Genomic DNA, 24,767 nt, shown 5'->3' with positions numbered 1-24,767 from the left:
TTTATACCAAACAGAGCATGGAAAATGGCATGCACACAGATCTTCAAGCCAGACTGCAAGCTAGTATTGAACTTACATCAAGTATCCCATATAAAATGTAAGGTAGCTTATCCCTCTATCTCTAAAGTCTATGCTACACCTTTTTGGTAAGGCAAGAACAAGCACCAAGGCAGTAACTAAAAAGTTTCAGTTGTGCACCTATAGACACAGTATCGGCAAAAGTATTTTCTCTACTGAATGAATTAGAATAGCAAAACCCAAAACATGGTTTAAAGTGGAATTACATACAGAAACTGCATTACTACAGAATTTGATTTTAAAACAGTCTCATTATCTGAAAATCTTCTTCATGTGAAAGAGAAGACAGACAAACCAGACATGGCTTCAACTTCCAGCTCTGCCAGAGACTCCCTATGCGAGCTTAAGCAAAACATAAATGTTTTGCTGTTCTCCATTTCAGAAACCAGGAGCAGCCAATACCTCTTTTCTCCCTCTCTTGTCCTCTGCCTTTTTTGTTTACGCTGTGGTACTGAGAAGACACACAGACATGACTTAGTCAAAACACAGTTACTCTTATTCATTTCAACAGGAGTTCCTCACTCAACTGGTCACTCAGTTACCTTCCTCTCCTTAGTGTCTACAAAGAAAGTTAAGCCAAAGTTTAAAGAAAAGCTTTTTCACTTATACTAGGAAGCAAATTTCTGTTCTGCAAGGCAGAAATGCCTAGTGTGGTATTTTCCAGAAAAGTTTTTAAAACCCTAAATTACCACTATTTGAAGTGATGATTCTGATCACTGCCAAGTCATGATGTCTTACAACAAATACACCTTCCATTTTTGTCTCTCATTGATTTCAATATTACATTAATCTTATACTACTCAATATTTATCAGTTGTTTCTCATACAAGAGAAAAACAGAGAAAGACTACTTGGCAGCAGCACCCTAAATGACAAAACAAAAGGTATGGAAAACACAGTCCAGTAATCAAGGAGTGATATTTGCTGTATTATACAGCTAATCATAGCAATTCAAACACAATACACTAATATCCTTTTTATGGTACTCTAGTTTTCCAGTGAGTGCATTTAGGATTATGAAGTGCTGCTTGCTTTGACAGTGAGGGACAATGCTCCAGTTATGGGGGGGATCCATGCTGTACAAGTTAAAACAAGATGATTTCTACCTTTCATTTCTCATCTACCCTACAATTCTGCTTTTGATACTGCATTTAAACATAAAAGTTCAGGATCTATGTTTATAACTTGCAAAAAACCTTTCAACTTTTCAGCCATAGTGCAACTTGCGATTCTCTTGCTTTAATAAGAAAAATGTAAAATTCAAAAGACTGAGACAAAGTCATTATGAGGTAACACTACAGTCAGACTACAACACAAATTTGAAAACCCAAGACCTAAAAGTACCTGTAATTCAATATGTAAAGGACCTAATTCAATACTCTGTTGAAATTAATTAGCAGTATTCCATCAACTTCTACAGAAAATAAGTAAATTAAGTGCTCATCCACTTACCAGAGTGGGTTTTCAAAAAAGCAAAGCAGGTTTTAGAGATAACATTCTGAGTCTTGGACTTTTTCTATAATTCATTGTTAAACAAAATGGAAAGTTCATGCCTTACTAGGTTTTATAAATACCTCTGCAGTTCCCTCCATTTTCCACATCAGTCACAATGGACTATAAATTATCAAATATATAAAGTTATGACCACAATAGGCCATCACAGAATAAAAGGTGGCCTCCTGGCTACCTCTCCTCTCCCTGATAGCATTACTCTCACCGTACAGCTCTGAAGAGTTTTACAATGTTAGAGAAACACACAATTCTGAACTCCCTTGGTTCAGCTGCTTAGTTGCTGCTTGATAAACTAGCCAATTTTGATACCACTACAGTAATAATATACCATCCACTGTAATCTCTGGCTAGGGGGAAAAAAAAAAAAAAAAGAAAAAAGAAAAAAAGAGTACCACTGTAAAGAAAGTATCTGTCTTTATAAACAGGGTTTGTAAAAACAAATTGGGAAATTACTCATGGGTCTACTGGGAAAGCCTTGTGATCTCGGGGTAGGGGAAAACAGAAAAAGCCTCTGAAACATCTTTCACGTAGGGACATACCTAAAGTACATACTGCATTGGATTGTTTTAGTAAAAACAGTTACTCAAGAGTCATTTAGCCTGAAGTATTGGACATTACTGAATACAAATACACACCCGCTTCCCCTCTCCAAAATCTTTAATCGGACATGCCACTGAATTTAATTCAATTCTAAACTTTGAATATCTTCGCTTAGTAGTCAGCTTACTAAAATCAATGCTAAGATTGTATGTTTCTCTTTGACAAACAGCAAAAAGTCTTTTCTGAGCATACACCTTGTTAAATTTTCAAAGTTTATAGAAGTTTTTTTCCATGGATCAAAATTATTTAAGATCAGTTACCCTTGTAAGCAGTACACCTTACTCATCCACATTTAGAGGAACCAGCCAAAATACTCACAAAACTACCCTAAGGTTTAGGCACAGAGTTATAATCCTGAGCAAGCCATGTTTGTGAATATCTTATTATTTTGTCCTCATCACTTTGAAGAAACAGTGTTTGCTCATCATTAAAAAAAAAGGTATGCTTTAAGCTGGCAACAAGTTGACAAATGTCTCTTCCTAGCATTCCCTGAAGTTAACATTTGTAAAACCACCTTGTAGGGCAAACAGGTCAATTATTGACTGTGCTTTTTAGAGATAAAGTTATATATTCATTTCTGCTAAGAAGCTGAAAACTTGGACATACTAAAGACTACAAATTCCCAGGACCTGTCTCTTTCTAAACACCAGCCAAAGTGTGCATGTGGGGAAAAAAATAAAATAGTTACAAATGTAAGGTACTGTTAAAAGATGCAAAAGAAATTTCTTTTTCAGACTGGGCAGGAAGTGAATATGAGAAACAAGTATATAAAATTGTTCCCCTTTTCACTAAAAACCTGCAAATCCATAATCAACATCAAAATGGTTCTAGCATTCCATCAGCACTATTTATACATGAATCTAAGAATGTTTATTTTCTCAGATTTTCACTGCAAAGGAAATTCATTCTGGCTTTTCTTAAGATTTGCAGTTTTAGATCTCTAGCACACATTAACAGTTAACTAATTTACAGCACTTACCGACACCTTCCAAAGAAGCATGTGGCTAGGCAATATAAGCTTTAACTTGATTAACATTACAAGAACTTTCTGTTCTCAAACCATCTTTGGAAAAATCCGTACGCTCAACAATTTTGGTGCTCAGTCACATAAAATTGCTCTTTGAAGTTATAAGTAAGATACCAGACAATTGTGTACTGGTGGGGGGAGCAAGAAAAAAATAGCAGCTAAACACAACATATACATAGTAACTCCCTGCAATGGTTTGGCAGACCAGTTTATCCCAATTCACAGAAAACATTTAAAATGGATTTAGAATAGCCACTGCACTTGTTTTCAAGTAACGCTGAACATCAAAGAGGAAGACAAACTGTAGTAATGAGTTTGCATTTTTATATATGCCTTTCAGGCATGGTCATACATTATTTTGTCAGCAGCAGTTGAAGGAGTCAATAGTTGTACTCTCCCTTCTAATTTACTGCCGCCCTCATCATGACTCGCTGTTCACTCCCACAGTCTTACAACAGATTACTTGCTTCCACCCAGTACTAAGAATGCATTTATTTTAAAGGGCCAAGGAAAGACCAAGGATCTGTTATCTGTTTCACAGATGAAGTTCAGCAAACAGCCACGGAAGCGTCTCAACCATGGAGATACCAATCGCTGGCAATAAACTAGAAACAACATATTAAAGCATGCAGCTTCAAACTAGATCACCTGTTGACAAAATAAAGTGTAACTCTACAGCCTTAACCTTTAGAGAGCCTTGTGTACCTTAACATCTACTAAAAGACTGCATTAAATTTAATTTGTAAGTAGTTTCCCTTCTCAACAGTAAAGCTTAACATCCTCTAGTTTAACATATGTATCATAGGATGTTAAAAATATCTGAACGGCATCTATGATTTCAGAGTAGCAGGAGAAGTAGTTAAGACAAGTTTCCGCTTATTCAACTGCACTTTCAGGAATAACAATTCAAATTTGAAGCCAATACCAGCACCTATCCTGCACGGATTTTGGAACCCTGAAAAATCAGTATGAGCAGGAATAGCTCTCTAAAGATGCAAAAATGATACCTACTGAGGCAGGACAGAAATAAGCATAATAAGACTGCACTGCCAGGCCTGTTCCTAGTCTACTGGGTAATGTTTGTCATTGAGCAATATTACTTTGACTTGATTAGCCTAAAGATAACAGCTTCTGCTTTGAACTGTGTACCCTTATTTGTTTATGTAACCCTTGAACTGCTACCCGAACCATTCTTGGGGATGGTTCACGTAGAATGTATTCATGTCCTTTTGAGGACTGGTCTTCTGTGAACTAATTAAAGAATAAATGCACATATTATTTAAGTACATAATAAACAGAATGACATGTAAGAGAGAAGAAAACATTAAAGCATCTTTGAAACAAAATATTTTAAGTGTTACTGACCAGAGTTCAGAAGATGTACCAGAGAATTATCTGTGGTAGAATCATTAGAGTAGGGAACAGTGGGTTGAGAATACAAAGCTAGGATAGATAACCACAATCTTACCTTCTTAGAGAAAATGGAAAACTGCATGACTAAAAATCTCCTTTTGTAAAAAAATAAATAGATTTATCAATAACTTATCAAGAATAACTGAATAAATGTATTTTTGGTGGGTTGTTTTGTTTTGGGGGGTGTGTGACAGAAAAATATTAAGTGGTACATAAAAAGTACAAATTCTGCTTCAAATAAGTGAATACAAATGTACAACTCCTTAGCACTATAACAAAATCCACTGAACTAACAGATTTGGTGAAAAGCATGAATTCAACCAGCTTCTGATAAACAGGAATTCTGCTGTTCATACATCCTTTACATGGAAAGGTAAAGTACCATTAAGGTCCTCCTGAAATGAATGAATCCACACTTAAATACAGAACTCAGGCTAGTCATGGACTTCTCTAAAAGGTTCAGCATCAGGAAATGCCTATTTTAATTACCCTCCTAAAGACTCTGGAATTCAGCCAGTGGACAAAACTGTTCAGTAAAAAGCTTACTTCATAAGTATATAAAGTATTTTAACAGCTGAATCTTTATCTTTCTTTGACAATCTTCCTGTTTTCCTCCATTTCACTTCCTTTCTCCTCTGGAGGATGCGGTATCATTGTTTGATGAGCCTCCACTATTACCAGCCTTTCCTTGATAACAATTAAGAGGAGTGTCAGAAGCTTTTCTTGGCTGAGATTAGTCTGGATTTACCATCAGCTTTTATGGTGTTAGAAGGAAGAATGGCTCTGATCAGTACTGAACATTTTAAAAGAAACCCTTGTACTTCAAGAGCCTCTCTTGCTAAAATGTATTTAATATTTTAAAAAGGTGAAATAACTAGTAATCAGATTACAAGACATTAGTAGAGGTGTTAAATATTCCTATTCATAGCAAGCAGACAAAGCATACACTGTCCTTGCCTTGTTCTTTACTTAAGAACATGTTAAAGAAGGTAACCTCACACTCATGCTATAAGTTCGTGTTATACAGTTGATTTCTCAGTACTTTAGAAGGTGCATTGGACCTTCAGGTTCATTCCTACTGTTACTGTACTCCTAATTCTCCTCCTGTTTTGAACAACAACATTTAGATAACCTATACTCGATTTATCTACATTAATGCATAGGCTATATTCAGTTATTTGGAAAGGTTGGGTTTTCTTCATGTTGTTGTGATCTTCATTGCATTATTAGTTACTGGACCAGGCTCCCCAGGCAAGTGGTCATAGCTCCAAACCTGTCAGAGTTCAAGGAGTATCTGGACAATGCTCTTAGACATATGGTTTAGTTTTCCGCAGTTCTGCAAGAAGCAGGGAGTTGGACTTGATGATACTTACGGGTCCCTTCCAACTTGAGATATTCTACAATTCTACGATTACTTTACAGTTACAAAGAAGGCTAAATCCATGCAGATGATCATTAAGCAGGAGAAAAAAAAAAACCCAAACACATACAGAAAAGGGTACAACACATTAACATAGGCAGTGTCAGGAAAATACTACTGGCAATGTCTTTAAACCATGTCTGTTCAAGAAGAATGCTCAAAAAAAAAAAAAAAAAGGAAGCAACTTCTAAGTAAAGGAATGAACAGTAACACTATAGAATGAACTGTTTCCATGCATGATCATTAGGGGAAGAAATCACCCCAAAAAAACCCCAATTGTATTATATCAATTACTGATTTCCAGTCACAAATAAGTTCTTTTAAAGTACCCAAGCTTTTTTTGTAATTCAAAATTACAGACTACAATATACTGTAACACAAGATTATCTTTATTTCAAAATTGTACAAAGTATAAACAGAAAATATAATTACACTGCAGTAAACCCTGCCCTTTAACTATTTGAATACTTAAACAATGATACTGCCATCAAAATATGCCTTTATTATTTCTCATCAAGAAATTTTATCTTATTGAGCGATACATCATGAAATCAATTGTTGTACATCTAGGAAATTTACCAATAGAGCTCTCTTCCACTGGGGTGTACACTTTGATTTGTCTCATGTGAGTGTCTCTTCCATTTTGGTGATTCGCTAGAACAGCAATCTGAATCATAAATGTGCGAATAGGCTTCTTATGAGTATCTGTTAAAGGAACATGAATCCAGCCGCTTGGTTCCACTAATTCAAGTTGCTGCCAAAAACAAGACAAAAGCGCAAAACATTCAGAAATTGTTAACATACTTAATATAAATGATCAGATATTAAATCTGTTTTATAGAGCAGAGTCTTCCAAACCAGATTTTAGTTACTTTTTTAAATGAATTTGAAATAGTACAGTGGAGTAATCATAGCTAATTTACTGCTGGTGTAATTGGATGCAAGTTGGTTCAGCTGGCTACAGTTCTGTTTGCTTTTGCCTTTCAGAATCTACCCTTTTTTGTACCTTAACATAAAAATCAATATAAAAGGTACAGACTTGAGTATAAATCCAAGTCAACACAGCACTACTTGGAGCTTGTTACTGAAGTACACTGCTCAAAGATGACAAAAATATGCATCTTAAGTTGTTTTATCTAGGCAGTCTGAACCAATATGCTAGAATGACTTACGCAGGAAACCAAATCCACACAAAATCTGGTTTGCAGAAATTCCTTACATTATTAGGGTGAGGAAAAGGAAGGTGACAGAGGAAAACATACAGGGTAACTCGGACTTCATCTCATCCGTGTGTCAAAACAGAAGGCTGGCCAATTAGTAATTGCTGCACAGCCATTTATCACATTCTAAGGTCCATTTTGATTTGGCTTTTATACAACAAACCAAGTGTGTTTTTTTTTATTTTAATCCTACAGAAACTAATGTCAACGCATTGGAAAAGAATTGTGTTTTGTTAACTCTAAACCACATCACTGACATCAGCAAGCTGAAATCAAGCTAGATGTTATGCAGAAGTGTGGTAACAGCTTTGTTTAAAGCTTGTTGCCCAACTTCAAAGCACAGTTCAAAACACATATGGAAGAGTACACAAGTAAGCAGGAGTCTTGAGGGGGAAAAAGCCAACCCCAAACCCAAAACAGTTGTCCACAAGCAAGTGGATTTCACACAGCTAAGCAAGTAAGACTGCTGTTCTTAGCAGTCAAGTCCCTCTAAGAAAGTTCTATGCTACAAGCAGCTCAAAATGCCCATCTTTCTCCTGAAAATACTGCATGACAAACATCCTGTCAAATGCCTTTCCTTTGCTGAAGCTTTCAAAACACCATCTGAGATCTACTGTTTCTGAGGCAGCAAACACCCTGAGGGAATGACCCAAGAAACAAGTTTAAAGTAAGTTTGATGACTACTTTAAGAGATCAAAAAACTCTCTCACACCTCCACCTTAAAAAAAAAAGGAAAGAAAAAACCCACCACAACCCAAAACTCTCCACTGCTGCAGACTGACCAACAAATAATTTCCAAAGCATTAAATTCACTAAACCTTAGCAGCAAATTTTTCACTCCAGAAGATACGGACTTCCACAAATGCACATTGACTTACTTGTTGTAGCCCTGTGCCTTTCAAAAATCTTTTTTTTGCATAGGAAGCATCAGGTAACAGTTGGTTTTATGAAGCGATTAAACTCATGTACTGTTGAAGAGGCTTTGTAATGGGGAAATTTATCATGGAGACATAGTAGTCAACGGTTTGATTAAGTATGCTTTCCATCTCCACAGTGAACAGAAAGGATGAGGATCCCAGTAATATCATATTCAACTAGTACTAAGGTAGAGAGGCTATTTTAGAAGATAATTAAAAGGTTATTGCTAACTAAACTTGAATTTTAGTATTATTCTCACTCTCACCATTTACAAATTTTGACTGCTGATTCAAAGTGGAAAATTCAAGTTCCCAAGGGATTTTTATGCTTGGATCAGTATGAAATTGATTAGTTAATACAGTAAAAGAAAAAATTAGCACTTTCTGTAAGTTGATATCATTGGTTTCAGACAGATCCAATATAGTTCAGGTTTGCATGCTTTATTGGGAAAGAAATTGCAAAGACTGAAATAATGACTCCACCTCCAGAAACAAGGGATTGGCAAAACGGGAGTATTTGTACAAAAGCAAGTTGGATGCTTACTAAGTTCACAGAGAAAATCACATATTTTATCTCAAAAGAATTATTAGGGTCATGAAGGTAAGCATTGGAAAGTTAAAAGTTGCAAAGGTTATTTTACTAATGTAGTAATATAGTTGTATCTTATTAGATAAACTTTTGATTACACGTTTCCCAATGCTTTGTTTCACCCCTGATCAACGGGAGGTGGTCATATGCTTTATTTATGGCATGTTATTTTTCAGTTCTGCTACAAAGGCCACCAATTGCTTCATGAGCCTTTCTACAGAAGGGACAAGTAATTTCTACATCCGTAAAACAAAGTTTCACATTAAATAAGCCATTAGGTTAATTAGATTAAAATATTCCCTAGTTCCAGATGTCAAATTTCACATAGTTTAAACCTGATTTTTAGTAACATACAGTATTTTACATGAGGCTTGGCTCCCACTGAGTTCACTTGCAGTTACAAGTGTCTGCATTTCTGGAAGTTGTAAGTGTTCTCAAACCAGCTACCAGAAGACACAGTCTGAGCAGCCACTTCAGAACAGTTATTTGAGCGCATCATGTAACAATACCACGACTAAGCACAGATTGCACACAATTCATCAAGCAGCATTCAATTGCCTTAGCCACAAAGCCTTCATTTTTATTCCTGAAATCTCTGCTTCACTTCACAAGTTCAAACTTCTGTAACATATGAATACACAACCTTCACCGTAGAAATCTATCCTGATTTGTCCTCAGAACAGACCCCTTTCCCCGTTGCAATTAAGTAGGTGCTACTTGGACAAAGCATGCAACACTTGTAAATAAGTTGGAAGCTGTACTACAATGTATTAAAGCGCAAGAGGTCTAAGTTAGACTTAAGTGTTTAAAAAAAGTGAGCTCTATTTTTGCCCTCTAAAGAACAGTGTACTGTGACATTTGAGTTTAACTTTTTAAATTGATGCCTACCTAGTTCAGTAAAATGATTAAAACCTTGAGACCCACTCAACGACTGAAGTTTAAATATAACAAACCCCAATAATTATTATCTGAACTTCCTCTAGAAAAGGAAGTAATATTTTGCCAGTATGACACACATTTTCTGCGACCAAAGGAGTAGTACAAATCAGACACACACACACACACATACTCTCCTAAATTCTTCTTCTCCGCATCTGTCATGTTCTTTTAGATGAATGAGACAGTTTCCTTTTCCAGAGGACCCAAGTCCTTCAGCAGGGATGAACAGGCCATGGGAATAGGCGGTGGTGATACATGACAAAGTGCTGTCCACTCTTAGTTCAATGTCAGCACCCGGATCCAGCCATTACAATTCCTAGCAGAAGTAGGATGAAATATGCAGCTCTACGCTGCCTGGAGCACTCCCAGCGTGAACAGAATCTAAAGGAAACTTACTGTGAAGTTTTAAGAAATTCCTATTAAGCCCATGAAAATGGCAACCTTTCAAAGCCTTGTAAACCGGCCTGGAAATTTGGGTGGATTTTTACAGGGAGGCAAAAGGCATATCCTCAACACAAAGGCTGAACTATTGCCAAATTTCAAATCCTTGCTTCAGAGCTTGGGGGCACTGGAGCATCAAAGGAAGACACCAGAATATTCTCACACAAGCAAAATAACATACTCTTCACTAGCCTTATTCTTGGAACAGAACTGCTTTGGCTGAAACTTTAAAAAAAATTCAACCCAAAGCAGACATCTGGCATGGAAAAATCCTTATGAACTGAACTTTGGCAAAAGCTATAAAGTAATTAAGAGTTAAGCCTTAAAAAGGAAAGGGTCATGCAACCTTAAATACAGGTGGCACTAGCCTCTCTACCTACAGTAAATACTATACTTTAAATCGATTTCAGTTGACTTTGCTGTCAACCCTGTTCTTCAAAACCACTAGCCACTCTATAGACATACATATATGTTTCACCCCAACTCTACAGCATAAGGCCATTATGAGAAAACGCCAGATTGTTTCCTCCTATGTAGGTCATTAAGAATCAGTCACAATTAACTGGCTTCCAGGAAAGTTTTAAAAATCAGCTGTATTATTAATTTCCCGAGTGAAACTAGACATTGGAAGTTCTACTGTTATGTGTTTGCCCGGCAAAGGTTAAAAAAAATGGAAACAAAGGAAAGAATCGATACAAGTTCAACATTAGTAACTCAGGACAGTTCCTGCAGCTGTAGACTAATCTTACATACAACATACTAAAAGCCAGGGTTGTGGAGGGGATGGACTTCTTTTGTGTGTTTTTTTTGTGGGGTTTTTCTGGGGAGGAGGAAGGGGGGTGTGTGTTTGGGGGGTTTTTTTGTTTGTTTTTCTTCCATACTATAGATTTTGTGAAAAGTGGTAAACAACAAAAGCATGAAAGTCAAAATAAAGGAACAAAGGGATAAAAATTGAAGTGGAAAAATCACTCACCTGTCCTTTGCTGCTGCAATACACTCTTATCTATCTCTTCTCCTGCTTTGTCTCCATCGCTTTCTTACTTTTCCTGTCCTTTGTGTGCTACAGCTTTACCTATGGACATATACTCCCACTCCAGTAATCCGTGTTATTTCGAAAGCCAAAGCACAAATAATATTCTCAATGGAAATCTCTTCCCAGGCCAGTTTAATAGCCCTGTTTCTTCACTTTATTGTACATTCCAGAGGTTCTACAGAATTCCATACACATTTGGCAAAGCTACTGTTGCAACTAATGGGTGTTCTACCATAGTAGATGCAAACCACACAAAATATGTATCAAACAAAAAAATAATCAAGGCCAAAGCAACTTGACGCTACAGCTCAGAAAGATGACTGAACACAAGACCAGAGATTTTACAAGGAAGCTTGTTCTATACTGCTATTGCTGGCCTCCTTACAGGGTAGGCAGGAAATTATTTATCCAAAAGAAGGCTTGTCTATTGTACTCAATCCTATTTAAATCGAATATTGACCTCTTTTCCATACCCAGTGATATTCTGCTTAAATTCTGTGAAGTCTTCAATGCAGCATGTAACAAACTGCTACTTCTACTAGGCTTAGAAACCCAGCCCAAGTGGTTTGCTATATTTACAGGAAGCTAACATCCTCAGAAAAATACATGATTTTTGTTGCCCTATGAAGATATCTCTTGTGAAGATACAGAAAGGAAAAGAACTTGCTATAAGTAGTTTCATATTCAGGGTCACTTTACAAACACATCCCAGAGCATAAGCTAGACAGGGCTCCCAGATTTCAGAGGATTAAGTTTTTCTGTGCACGTATAAGAAAAATCAGCCTGTTTTCTTCCCTGGAGGGAAAAAAAAAAAAAATCTCTTCTGAACACACATACTGACAGAAAACTGAGAATTACTGCTGCCGTCACAGCTTCAGCATGATACATGATTCTGGGATATTGGTACCTCATCACATTTCCATTTAATCATGTGTACCACTAGATCTAAATGGCAACAAATATTTCTAGCGGCTGCCTCTAAAACAGGCTGCGAAACCAAACAGTGCTTGATTTTGCTCCTACTCTTCTCATAAAACTGTTAAAGCTGCTGCTTTTTATTTTAGTGACTTAGCCACCTTTGAAATTAAGAGGAGTGGCTAGACTCTTCTTCACAAATACAATTTTCCTTTTCTATGTGCTTAACTATTTCTTACCATAAAGTTATATTTAAAAAGCCTAAACTTTTCAGAGGAGAGGTTCTCAACAAATAAAGCATTATTCCAACCAGAAGAGGATTATAAAACTAAGTTCCAGAGAAAATAAATGCTATCTTCAGAAATGAAATATTTATCAATATAGAGATTTTCTCCGAGTTGAGAGATCAAATATGGGAAAGGCTTTTCCCTGTTTAGCCATTGTTTCATTACAGCTATCCAAATATGTTTCCACGACTGGGAAGGAGAAAGAAGGCTGGCTAAATTTCCAAAATTCTCTTTCCGTACCTGACATACCCTACCATATAGCTACCAGGATTCAGAATCAGTAGACCTCTGCATAATTCCAAGTATTGGAACTGTCAACACATGAAGTAGCAGAGCTTGGGTTTCAGCCATCACTTCACTTAGGAAGTAAGAGAACCAGTTAATAGCAGTGATGCACCAGTTCCAGCAGAAAAATGAAGCATGTCCAAAAGAAACTTTGCAAGTTCCAAGTGAGTCAAAGGAGGGACACCACATTAGCAGCTCAACAAGAAACACAGAAACACGCTCAAAGGACCCACTGTGAAAAGCACACTTCTTTACTCTAACGAAGCAACGACCACCTAAGGAGGTGGCTCTGTGGTCTTAATCAATCACCTACTTAAATGGTCAAGAAATCTAACTTCAGTCCATTAGGTAAGAGAAGTTTTCCATTCTTCCAAATAGCAGTTAATGAAGAGTCTAGAGGAACATAGTCCACCCCTCAGGAAGATTCAACTATGGATTTGGGCAGACAGGAGACTTGTTGCAGAATAAGCTGTATTAGGCAGTGAAATTTGCAACTATTAAGAATTCCTATCATATATAAGCTTTATGTTCAAATGAGCTGAAAGTAGTAACTTTTTGAAAGACTGGGAAGGTTTACAAAGAGAAAGGTCAAAAAGAATCCTTGCAAAAAGTTTTATATAATCTCGTTCAGACTACTGTGCTCTAGATTAAAAGTAGTAAAAATTAACCAGTGTCCACCTGTTAGAAAGTTGTATCCGATTAAAATAAAGACAACTGAACATACAAGCCAAGCTAGAAAGAGTAAGTAAGGTTTCCTGATATAGATTACCAAAATAAGTATTTGTCAACAGAATATGTATCTGAGGCTAGAAGCAGCATAGACATCAATTAGACCAGAGACTCTGGAAACACTAGAGAAGTGCTCAATCAGCTCAACGAAAGAGGGGAACACTATGACAATGACAAAATATATTAGGCCAAATTTTTACGAATGCGCTAAATTTTACTTCATTTTGCACAGATCAGTTTTAAACATATCTTGCCGAGTTTCTCTCGGAATCATTTGTACCTGTATAAATCAAATACATCAAGTGTGCCAATTCAGTTTATGCAATTAAGCTGTTTGCAAGTGACAGTGTATATATGTCCAGAATCACCCATATAGCTTGTCTTCATTTCACTCATTTCTGAGCTGTTGAATGAACTAGCAGGAAGTCTCACAAAAATTAAATATTCCTTAGAAAGTGCTCTGTAAAGCAAGGCTTCTGCTTTATTATGACAAGCAAAAGCAGTCACCATCACCTTGATAATCTTTCACTGTGAACTCCTGGTAAAAGGCAGACATTTAAAAACTGGACTTAGAGCCTTTGATGGGGAAGGAATCTGCTAAGACAGTATGTTATCCCACTGTGAGGATCTCATCCTTTGAAGTATGATCAGCAACGTTTTAAATACACTTTACAAGTTGTGGAAGAGCAACAGACTGACGTGCAAAAAGGATCCAAACCACAGAAAATTTATTTTTGTAAAACAACCAATACATCATAAATAGCATAAAACCATTAAATTGGAGGCTTGTGTAATGCTTGGGACTAAAAACACAATGTTTCTGCATCACTGGAAACTTGCAAGTAGTTTTCACATAAGACCTGCATTGGATGGATGGAGATCTGCAGGCACATTACTGACACAATGCAAAAAAAGCTATCGACAAACTGTCTGAAGTCTGATCAGAGATTTATTCAAACTACATCCTGCCCCCAGCTCATTGCTATAGTTACCAACATAAGCATCAGTATGAGTTTGCCATGGCTATCTAACAGGAACTGTGATACAGAATTGCCAGTGGGCATTACCTCAGGGACACAAAAATACATTTGAAGAACTGGAATTCATCAAAACAGCATCATATCTAACTCCTATACTGCCTAGTGGTTACCTACATAAAAAGAAAAAAACCAAACAATCTCATTCTATTCTCATTTCCTTATGATTTAACACCTAAATTACTATGGTTTCTTAGAACAATGTAGTTTAGCTGCTATGATTGAACCTGCCACACCTCCAAGAATCGCAGTTACTGCAAGTAAATAGCTACTCTACAAGAATGCGTTGATAAGTTCCCAGTGTTGGTAACCAGCAAGCCATATCCTCCTTGCATGGTGGGCCAAGGATTAGCATCTATAATGCTTAAATAGAGATTCTTATAGTGCCTTTCCAAATTTCGTGTTTGGATTACATATGCAGCACAACACATGTTGGAAAATGTCAGTGGGTAATATCACATTGCTACCCTGTAGATCACAGAAACAGGTATGTTTCTGAAGTAAGCAGATGATGTCAATTGAGCTATGACAGAAGTGATTCACCAGCCAATTTATGAAATTGCTTGACTAGTCCATTTTGATATTCTTTAGAATCATGCGTCCTGATTAGAATTTCCCCATACAGTAAAAAAGCAAGAAACCATTTGATTTGATTCTGCTGAAAAACCAATGCAATCTCTTCCCAGCTGTTCTCCATTGATTCAGACAGAATTTCAACGCTATAATAGGAATAAACCTAGGAAGAACACAGCACTGAAGTTTAATCCATGAAATGTTAAACAGGGAAAGTGAGGTTTCACATCATTATTGCCTTCCTAGTTTGTCTCCGAAATCAGAGGAGAAACATGTAAGAGGACAACAATTAAATCTTAGATGTGATAGGAGTCTCTGGTGAGTACGTATGCAGATAAAACTATTGTCAAATGGGTGAAAATGGGATACAATTGCACATGCTGTGTAACACCAAGAATTTTATGGCATGCACTTGCAGGAAAAACAGCTGTTTCAAAAATATCAAGTGATAAAGAATCCTAAGTACTGATGTCTGCAAAAGGGTCAAGGCTGTACTGAACTGCCTGTATAAATAACTTCTGACAGATGAAATCACTTCAGTGGAAATTCCACAGGCTGATAAAGAGATGGTCTGGACACGTCTGGAGGGGGCCCTGTCCGTGGTACTTAAGCAACCACCACCCTGCCCATCACGCTCACACTGCTGTATCTGCTCACAGTACCTGACAGTAACACTTGTACAGTCAGGTACACGCAGCCTGAGACACAAATAAATAGCCTGCCAAATGGTCAATTACTGTGGATTTGTCAGCAAAAACTTTTTTAATTGTTATTTCAGAAAATACTGTCTGCTTAACTCTGGGTGGCAGAAAAAAAAAAAAAGAGCAAGTGAAAGGAAAGAAGAAAAAAAAAATAGACAACAGTCTTTGAATACTTCATCTTCCAGAATTTGGCTGAAAACAACTCTCCATTCTAGAAAACGTAACTACAGAAAACATCAGGAATTTGTCACAAACTGTTTGCTAGGAAAGTCTCCCTGGAAAGAAAGGAACTGTTTTCACATTTGTTGAGGCAGATATATTTATTTTTTTTTAATATGTTCTGTGATGGACTACGCATACTAAGCTCAAAATTAATTGAAAAAATATATGTCAAGATGCATATGATGTTTCAGAGAAGGCCAAACGTTAAATAGGCTTAGACAGTTTGCTCTCAAGTCCCACATCTTCAAAATCCTTTTTTTGTTGTTGAGCAAGGTCACTTGAACTTTCACATAATAGAGTTTATACTTGACACATCCATAAATTAAGTCTCATTAGAGAAGGACTGTCTGTTTCTGTATGAAGTGGCAGCCAACCTATCGACTGGAACTTAAGAAAAACACAAAAACTTTCTCCCTGTCCCTTTGAAAAGCTGCGTGATCAAATTAGCAAACAGTGACGACAGTTTTGTATGGAGTTTCACATGGGCATGTATGGAAAGAAAGTCTGAAACACTAAAGCAAATCTTCAACCCACAGCAGGAAGCAATCTATGTTTAGTTTGGTTTCAGCTAAAACAGATTTCATCTTAAGAGGAACCTGTTGCTTCAGAAGAAATCCCATCTCCAATTGAAATCAGTCATAACAGCTGTGAAATTCTGGATGTCTAATGAAAAATGGCTTTCAGAATTCATTTAAGGATCAGTGAAGAGCAGAGGAAGGGAAGGCAAACATATCCTAAAGCTCATTAGTATTCTCCTGCTGGGACCTACATCTCATTAACCAGCTGTCACAATAGACAGGAACGTCATACCTTTGATGGTGCACTGCTATTAAACTTTGAGAAGACTCCGGGTACCAAGGGAAATCCTTCAGACCTACAGGGACTTGGCTCCAATGTGAATCTCAGTTACTTCCCTTGAGCTTGGCAAATAGTATGCTGAAGCTGAAAAAGCAACAAAAAAAATTCTTGAGCTTATACTGTAGAGTGGTGGCCTGGCTGACAGTGACAAAAATAGGTAATGCCACCCAACACAAACTTTCTGCTTCAGTTTGCCTACTTCTGGTACCTAAGTTGTTTAAAGTCTAAGTTGCAGACATACTGGAACAGACTGCATCTGGACAGTCTCGTCTTGGAAATGAATGACAGAAAAGCCATTGTTTGCTGCAAGCCTTTAAACTTCCCAAAATTCCAGCATTCTGAAAGAGGGATGAAGGATATATTTATATTATTATTTACCCAAAACCACCCCACGGTACTATCCAACTAAAATTATCAGTAGCTCAGAGTATTGTAGATGCAGATGGGAGAAAGGAAACTGTACATTTAAACCCACAAAAAATTACTACAAAAACATAGAGCCAAGACTGCACATTTAGAAACTAGTACAAATCCCATTTAGTGAAATCAAACATTTTATACCTTTTTGGAAACACTTCAGATCATAAAAGCTTATCTTACTGCAAAGTTTTTTCATTTCACAGACAACTAAGGAGGAGGCCCCATATACACAAGATAACAGGTAAGTATCCTGCTAAGTAGGAGTCTGGCAGATGATGAGCAACTGATACAAGTCATTCTTGGCATGCTACGTGACAGTACAGAATAGAACCAGAAGACAGTAACAATTTTATGTTTAAAAGAAGATAAACTGTTGTAAAAATTGATCAAACTATTGCATAAACACGGAAAATGTGATTAACAGAACTGTTTCTTCAAAAACCCTTCCAGGAAGTTTTACCTGATCAGAAGACAGGAAAAACACAGGGAGACTGCTTTATAGAAAGGAAGTGTCAGACATTGCCACAAAAAAACCCCAACAATTCCCCAAGTTCATTCCAACAAATGGTACTATCTGTATTCGAACTTTCTAGTCACAACACAAAACAGTGACAGAAGTATCAAAAAAACCCCGTCTGGTTAAGCATATGGACTAAAATTTTCATAATAAAGGAAATGGGGTACAAAGCTCTCAAAAATTACTTAAGATAACACATTATTAGCCCATTAATTTAATTTCTTAGTCATGAATTTCAGTTCCCACCACCCCGCAACAGTACTGAAAAGCCCTAAGATTGCCCAATTCCTGTACTGAGATCTAAAAACTTTAGTCCCTCTTCAAAGCAGCAGCCATGCAAAATAAGGACATCTACAATTTCCAGGTGAGTCAGGCTGCTCTCAGGGAATATAGCAGCACTTCAACCATCTACTGAAGAGAGGCAGGGGAAACCAGGAAGCAGGATAGCAGCAATGAAAGAGCTATACAAAGAGAGCAGAAAACAGATTGAACAAGAGCAGTGGAACATGCTACAGCAAAGAAGTTTGAAAATATATTTTAAAACCCTCAAAGTTCAGGTGAGTTTACATTACAAATGGGACTGCTGACTAAAGAACAGGGCAAGGTGTTAATATTGGCAGCTGCCTTTTCATAAAAGGTAACAGAACACCACAGGATCCTACAAGAAAGGAGAGAATAAGCAGAATTTCCTGTATGCAAAGAAAAAAAGTGCTTAACAAGTAATGATAGTAGGATTTTCTTGTAAAGTGATGGCCTTATAAAAGGTAATCTTAAGATGACCTTGAGGCAAACAGAATTAAGACATCAGAAACAAGGAGACTGAACAGCCTAAATGAAGAGGTTCTATCAATTTTTCCAAACCAGAACTGCTGGGTACGAGCAGAAACAATATACATTGATTGTACAGATGCACTGCATTAATTTATTACAAATGACAGTTAAGTGACTGGAAAAACTACTGAGAAATAACTAATCTTACAAAGGTGCAGAGGTTTGCAAAATGGATGAAAACTGTACTTCTCATGTCTGCAGTTTCCATTTGTCCTAATGTTATGATGGCATGATATTATGTTTGTGTGAAATACTATGTTTTTGTGAAAGTGCAAAAATATCAGCTCATCATTTACCTTCAGAATTGTTTAGCCATATCCAGGAAATATGTCTAGACATAGCTACAGTTAAATTACACAAAGAAAGTGTTTGAAAAAATCAGATTATGCAATGAATATTAAAGATTTAAGTGTCTGAAAACAAGTCGCACCAAGTTAATCCCATATCCAAGCATCTTGATAACTTAGCAAAGATAGCCTAGTGATTACACTTCATGCCTTGCACTTTGCATCTCAGAGAATGCTTGAATGCTTCAGAAAATTACAATGGGAAATTAATAAATGCAAGAAAATGGGAATATCATGAGATTTTAGTAAGTCAACAGCAGTAGTAGCAGCCAGCTGCTAGTTCTCAAGCAGCCTTTATAGATGAGGGAAAGAAAGTACACCTAAAAGAAAAGCATTCCCCTCACTGAAAAAGGCTCTTACTACACATTAACAAGAACTAGATTTCTGATCTTCTACCAGAAGACGGGCCCACAAAACTGCATGGCTCCAATATTTTCTCTGTTACACAAAAATGTAGCTCCTGTGATTTTATTTGTTAGAAAAAAAGACTGCAATAAATTATACCCGAGTGCTACCAAATTAAAAAATCCTACTTCTTTTTTACCAGCAAGAGAATAAGTTGTTGTTTTGTAAGACACAAAAACCACTGGGGTTAAGTGAAAGCATTTCTCCTGGTTTCACAGGAATTACTTGTTTCTGAGCAAGCAGGGAATGAAAGGGGGTTGCCCCTCCTAAAATCAAGGAACATAAAGACCCTAAACCTATATAAATAATTAAAAATGCTGCAGAAGTACAGTATACTAAAAAACTTAAACATTTTTGCATTTGAATAAGGACTCTGTGGATGCAAATACTCAGTAAAGGCAAGTAGGGTGAAATCAGATAAACTGTAACATTACTCAAGTTCATTATAGCATGCCAGATTTCAATAAGCAAACGCAGAATAACATTTCACAGGATCGAGCGCAGATGTAATGCTCAACTCGAGGAATATTTACTCATTGGAAACAAATGCAAGAGACTGTTGTGAAAACTATTTGTGTAAATTTAAAATGCAACGCAGTATCTCATCTGAGAAAGATCCCACATTCATAAACACATCTCACTGGAGATATATTTTTGTACAAATGAACTTCAAAAGAAGAAATAGGAGTGTATCTGTCAGAGGTTCAGCTGGGTAGTTTTATGAGCCAGAATACACTTCCATAAATTTGCAAAGCTGGAACCAGAACTGTTGCCCAATGGAAGCATTTAATTTTATACCTACATGCGATTTTTTTCTTTAACATAATGGAACAAACGCAGTAGAGTTTTACCTTTTGCTTGTGCCTTCTTACAAATCCACATACAAGTGTGTCCAGAAAAATGCAAGCTTATGTTTCATTGTTTAATGTGGAGGTCAGCCTCTGGAGTCTACTCAGTCTAGATTATTTCTGGAGTTCTTTCTAGGAGTCAAAGATTCCCCAAGTGACCATCCACCCAAAGAATGTACAGTTCAAAAAGATATTCAGATGGAGCTATATGGTGCTGGGCTAATGACTACCATACTGCAACAGCATGTCTACTATAAACAGCAGTCTGGAATAGTCTTAATGCTATGTTCAACAGATGTAAGAATATCAGCTCTTCAGTAAACTGTATGGGAATTGAAATAAAATTACATTGTGTATGCTCCTCAAGAATGAGTGGGCAATGGAAAAAACAAAACAAGAATGGCATAATTGAAAACTTCCTTACTAATAGGCCTACAAAGTCCTAAATCTAGAGTTACTGTTGGATATCATCTTACTGCTTAGATACAAGAAGTCAGTAAGAAGCTGATCGAATTGGATTACAAATATATGTGACTTGCTGTATATCAAAGTCCTGTGGGTACATATGCTCCTCTGCTTAATTTAATTCTACTGTGAGAGTAAATCTTTATCTCCTCGTAACGGACAATATAAATAAAAAGAACAAAGTCTAATAATTCCACAATAGAAGTTCTTAACCTAGCACTGCTAGATTTACGCAAAGCCGATTTATGAAAACCTCATACACAGTGACCATCATAATCACAACAGAAACCTGTTCAAACAGAAGGAAACCTACCTGATGATTTTACTAAATGATTTCTCCCGATATGGAACTGCAACTCCTTTCACAACAATGAAAAAACAGAATAAGATTTCGTTTTACCTTTCTAATTATCCTCAGTAACATCACCTTGCTAAGTAGTAACAAATGAATCTCAACATAAACAAACTAGGGTTTTCTGCATTTGCTAGTAGAAATTATCAAAAAAATTCTTTACACACACAGTTAAATTTGACCCAACTGATACAGATGGGGAAAAAAATTAAAAAAGGTAGTAAGTATTAGGGGCTAGAGCCTCATGATTCACTCAGACCGAGAACAGCATTCATAAAAAGCCTCAATAAAAACCGTATTTGCTAACATTCCTTTAACATGACACATAAAACACTCCAGAATTCATTCTGAAATAAAATAGGAGTGGTGAGATAAACCTAGTTTCAGAATCGGACAAAGGCAGTTAGAAAGCACAAGCCCTCGAGCCAGACACATACGCTACATTATCACTCTCATTCCACCCTCTCTTGTGTGTTCCTGCAGAAAATGGGAAAATCCTGGGAAAGGTTTTTCTGTTTCAAATGCATGGTCTCAGTTATCTTACGACAGAAAAGACAAAGAACAGTCCTCAAAGGGAAATAAATTATACTTCAGATCATAGAAACAATTTCATGCACTACTTGAGATAAGGAACAGGATAAAACCACATGCAATTTCCAACCCACCCCACAAAAACAAAACCCAAAAAAACCCACACACACAACTTCACAAAGAATACAATATAGACACTGTCTAGCAGAGGTCTCAAAGCTCCTAGCAGACACATCATTCCTGATCAAACTAACATTTGATCAATCAAGGGAGCAAGGTCTAACTCTAGAGAGGACTGTCATGATGTCTCTGAAGCAACTAAATTTTTTGCTCAGGAACTCCGTACTTGTTCTAGATATTTACCGCTTACCAGGTAGCATTTTCTTCTGCACCTTGAGGTTTGCTTTAACTTCTCATGTGAACAGCATCCCTTTCCATAACTACTTTCTTAATGACACTGGGAATAATCTCAGTTTTCCACTAAAGTGTTAAGCTCCAGGAACAATGAAAAAAATACTATGAAGTTGAAACCCTCTCATATACCTACACGAAATGCATTTGTTTCTCTACTTTTACCTGAAGAAAAAAGTCTGTCTTTTCACTGTTAGAGATACAGAACAATACATTCTTACTACTGTTTATGCATGCCAATACTAGTTGTAAATTTACGGAAATTTCTGCTTGTTTGCTTTGGTGCTGGCCTGACAAAGCATGGCCACTTCCAGTGCATTTTGTGGATTTGTTTTGGAGTACTACAATTAGTTAAATCTGATTGAATTTGCACTGATGTAAACAAAAGATACTTACAACATGGAAGCTCCACATAGGCCAGAAAACAGTAAGTGGTGGACTAATTGGCTCCTAATTTCTTCTACATAGGGGCCACTTCCTCCCCCCACCCCACTTGGAAACTGTTCGGTGGTTAAGATCGTAACAGGATGTTCCCAGCTGCTGTTGCCTGCAAGTTAGTAAGTGGTGGTGCACCAGTTGAGATGACAGCATAGGACTTTCTTAGTTCTTAGGTATCCTAAAAAGTTCTCATTCCTTTTGTATCTTCTTCTTTTATGCTTAGCCCGGGTTAGATGTCAGCTGCTGGCTCTCCTCTTTGAAGGATTTTAATACTGTGTGCTAGCAGTAGCACCCAGAGGGATCAGAATCTTTGATTTGACCTTTCTGCATGTATCTAGCACTTCCCACTGTTTGGAATTATCTAGTACTCCCTCTAAGGATTTCTTTCCGCAATCAAGTCTGTGAGGATAATCAGGTAAATAAAAGCAGATTATTTATTATGCACTGACTATCCTCCCAATCCTGATCCACAGTTTCTGGAAAAAAAAATAGCTTTAATGCTACTGTAAGTTATTTCCAGCTGGCTAGCAACCTCTCCAGAAAGAGAAAAGCAGGAATGAGTGAGCAACATCTTACTACCATCTTTGACACAAAAGAACTCAGTTTTAAATCTTTCAGTGAAGATGCTGGCATTCAGTATTGGCCTCCTACAATGTTCCATTACATACGGGATCCAAAACCAGAGCAGATAACTTTGGATTTCTCAGGTTTTGGGGAACTTCAAGGGAAAAAAATATGGCTGTAGAATGTGGTAGGGGGTAAGAAAAAGAAGAGGAGATAAACAGCCCTCTAACGGTACACGGGGCCCTTTACTACAGGAAAACATAATTTCCCTTTCAAGTGCAGGTCGGTCTGCTGATACCAGGAAACACTTCTCCAAGACCTCCTCCCTAACATGCCACTCACTAGACATTAGAGTCCCTTGTTCCAGTTTCTTCAGTGGTACCTACCTTCTTACTCTGCTAAATGACTGGTAAAGTCAGGTGTGTGAATTCCTCCCAGAATATTCACCACTCCCCCTGCGCTTCCCCAAAAGCCAATAAACAATCCAGCAGGCAAACAAAGGCGGCAAAGATTTTCAGCTTTCGTTAGCTCAAACCTTGACACCTTATGCGACCAGGAGCTACTTCAAACATTCAAGGAAAAAAAACTAACTGCCAATCCATGCAGCAATTTACCCTTGGGAACACACACAATTAAAATTGTTACCAGAAGCTTTCCTTCAGATCTTTACAAGCAAGTAAAACTAAAAGGGATACATGATGTTGTTACAGCAATTAACATTGTATGGAAATTCAGACTGCAGGCATTCCCCTAGTGATCAAAAAAATCTAATTCTGTGCTCAAACAACCTGTTGACCCAATTCCTGCAATGGATTGTAGCACATTTGTTCACAAGAAGTTATAAAAGCAGTAAGATAAACTCATAAGTAATCTGCTGTTTAACAGACAACCACACCTGGGCAGAAAAGCATTATGCTTTAATCTGAAAAAGAAATTAAGATAACCTATACCTAAGAAATAGTCCATTACCGTACTGATAACAGCAAAAATGAAAGACATACATGTCTGCAATTACTTCACTGAAGGAAAAAGAAACACATGTACATGTATGTAGCTATGTGGTCACATGACATGATCTTAACTGCAGTTGAGGGGGGTAGGAACCAAAGAAAACAACCTACAGGTGAATTCAGTCTGCACTTTTTTTTTTTTTTAGATAGACAACCAAAAGCGTAATTTCTGTACTGGCAGGCTTCCACTGACATCATTTGCCACTGGCAATTATACTAGTAGAAGGACTTTAGCAGTGTTTATTCAGTAAGATAAATAGATAATTATCTTAAGTATCACGGTAATCTATCACACATTACCTAGCTTGAACTTTATGATCTGGTTTAGAATAATTTCCTTTTCTCTTAACTTTTATGAATCTAGCAAAAGACTAGAAACTAATCATCTGTCCCTGCATTAAACAGGTTGCCTCCCAGAGTCTCCAACAATATGCCCAAGTGCAGAGAGATTGAAAACAAATGAGAAAACAAATGTTGCTACACACTATGGCTTGCAAGTGAATAGTATTACATGTTTTGTAACTACAGTTAAAACGAATTCCGATCAACTGAGAAGAGTGATCTGATTGAGCACCATGAAGGCATTCTAGATGAGCCTGCACACTGAAACCCAGTACAAACTGTAATGCTGGATGCGCACGTACTGTTCTCAAATGTCGACTGGACAACACATTTGCATTAAAAAGGAGGGGGGGTAGGGGGAGGGGTAAGGAAGGGAAGGGGTTAAAATATTGAAGCAGGGACACTAAGTGTTTGAGTCTTTTCTATGATGCTATCATCTCCCCTTCCACCCACCCACGTTATTGCTCACTCCCATGTTCAGTCTTCAAGC

The 24,767-nt window shown here is 37.1% G+C and overlaps 1 protein-coding gene across 6 annotated transcripts in view; it reads right to left on the bottom strand.

Moving 5' to 3' along the window:
• Nucleotides 1-6,418: 6,418 nt before the first annotated feature.
• Nucleotides 6,419-24,767, bottom strand: part of ANAPC10 (anaphase promoting complex subunit 10) — a 42,130-nt gene continuing 23,781 nt past the window's right edge. For 4 of the 6 annotated variants that reach the window (XM_037396815.1, XM_037396804.1, XM_037396796.1 and 1 more), the window contains exon 5: nucleotides 6,419-6,804. In XM_037396815.1, the coding sequence (XP_037252712.1) occupies nucleotides 6,574-6,804 (231 nt within the window). In that variant the 3' untranslated portion in view covers nucleotides 6,419-6,573. Of the gene's footprint in view, nucleotides 6,805-11,129; nucleotides 11,229-16,748; nucleotides 16,881-24,767 lie in introns of all 6 variants that reach the window. The other 2 variants (XR_005105668.1, XR_005105667.1) reach the window with 2 other exon arrangements.

Source organism: Falco rusticolus, chromosome 1 (assembly GCF_015220075.1).
Source record: "Falco rusticolus isolate bFalRus1 chromosome 1, bFalRus1.pri, whole genome shotgun sequence".
NCBI lineage: Eukaryota > Metazoa > Chordata > Aves > Falconiformes > Falconidae > Falco > Falco rusticolus.
This window is presented reverse-complemented; position numbering and strand designations above follow the sequence as displayed.